At 57.5% G+C, this 1,600-nt stretch overlaps 1 protein-coding gene across 1 annotated transcript in view; it reads right to left on the bottom strand.

Annotated features, from left to right (window-relative positions):
• Positions 1-6: 6 nt before the first annotated feature.
• LOC110390455 (leukocyte immunoglobulin-like receptor subfamily B member 3A) overlaps positions 7-1,600 on the bottom strand; it is a 4,379-nt gene continuing 2,785 nt past the window's right edge. Inside the window, exons 2-5 of the mRNA XM_021381778.1 lie at positions 1,316-1,596; positions 1,059-1,193; positions 927-964; positions 7-470 (exon numbers count right to left, since the gene is read on the bottom strand). Coding sequence (XP_021237453.1) covers positions 333-470; positions 927-964; positions 1,059-1,193; positions 1,316-1,596 — 592 coding nt within the window. The 3' untranslated portion in view covers positions 7-332. The remainder of the gene's footprint in view (positions 471-926; positions 965-1,058; positions 1,194-1,315; positions 1,597-1,600) is intronic.

The raw sequence follows: 1,600 nt of genomic DNA, 5'->3' as shown, positions 1-1,600 counted from the left end.
TGTGTCCTTGGTGTTTGCTGTGGGGACGGATGTGGTGCAGACATGGGGCACACGGTAAGGACACACGTGTGCAGTGTTGTGTACATGGATCAGTGTACATGTATGATGTCACACATACACGCATGGAGGCACAGAGCACGAAACACACAGGTTTGTAAATGAATTGAGGACATGTGATGGTGTACACACATGTAATACACATGAACACATGCACTGGCACATGCATGCAGTGTACATGTGACTGGGAGCACACCCAAGACACCAGCACTCTGTGCAGATGAAGTGCACATGGCACACAACATCCATGTGTTTGTCCACAAAAATGGGGGACATCAGCAGGGTCTCCCAGTGCTCACATCAGCGTAGATAACATAGGGCTGTGGGGAAGCATGGGGAGCAGGGGGCCGAGTGCTGGGGGGCTCAGCTTGCAGCTCAACATAGGTCAGACTCTCGCTGTCACTTGGGCGTACCTGAGGACAGAGGGGAACAGTGGAATGCCACCATGGGGATCCGCAGTGTGCTTGGTGGGGAACAGCCACGGCCATGGTGTAAGTCTGCAGGGGGAGTGTCCAAGAGGGTGGGTTTGGGGCTGAGATATGGGGTCCCTAGGGGTCAGACACTGGAGACCATGGGAGGTGTTGTGGTCCCATTACTTGGTGCGAGGGTGGCCATGGGGTCTGGGGTCTGTTTAGGGCTCGGTGGGCACCAGGGTGTTTGGGGGCTTAAACGTGGGGCCTGGGGAGCCCCCATGGTGCAGATTGGGTGTTTCCCATGGGCTGGATTTGGGGTGCACATAAAGCTGAGGTAAGCCATATGGGTCTGGGTGTCTTGTGGGCTCCCCATGGGCAGGGATTGGGATTCCTGAGTTGGGTTTGGGGGCCCAAGGGGCAGATTGGGATTTGGGGTTGGCTGACACAGACACTGACCTGGAGCTGCACGGCCTCGGGCCTTCTGGGAGGTGCACCTGCATCAAAAAGGAGGGAAGAGAGGGATGGGGGTGTTGGGAGGGACACCTGGGGGATCTACAGTTGTTGGAAGCCATTTAACCCCTTCCCCACCATGACTCTCATCTCTCCTCATCTGGCATCTGCGGGCAGCGAGGAGGACGAAGATGATGAGGATGAACATGAGGGCGACAGCACAGCCCCCTACCACTGCCACCATCATTTTCCCATGGGACTCCACCTCAGCACCTGTGGGGTCCGGGTGTGTGGGTGTCCCCATCTCCAGACATCACCCCCATGGGGATGGGATGCAGTGACACTGCCACCCACGGGTGACACTGAGGACATGCAAATGGGGGACACAGACTTACCTGGGTTTGCCGGTGTGGATGTCACCTCAAGACTCACGCTGTTCCCAAGGGGGGAGGACATTAAGGGGAAGTAGCCCTTGATGTGGTAGGAGCACCTATAGGTGCCGGCATCAGCTGGAGTCACCCCAAGGAGGGTGAAGGTGGCCGTGCCCCCACCATCAGGGTTCTGGTGCTGGACAGGGGCTGAGCAGCCATCCTTGTGCAGGAGGAAAGTGGCCCCCAAATCCTTGTTCCAGCAGCGGATGGTGATGTTGGTCCCTGTCCGCACTTGTCCCCCAGGGCTCA

The sequence above is a fragment of the Numida meleagris genome, unplaced genomic scaffold (genome assembly GCF_002078875.1).
Source record: "Numida meleagris isolate 19003 breed g44 Domestic line unplaced genomic scaffold, NumMel1.0 unplaced_Scaffold1120, whole genome shotgun sequence".
Taxonomy (NCBI): Eukaryota; Metazoa; Chordata; class Aves; order Galliformes; family Numididae; genus Numida; species Numida meleagris.
This window is presented reverse-complemented; position numbering and strand designations above follow the sequence as displayed.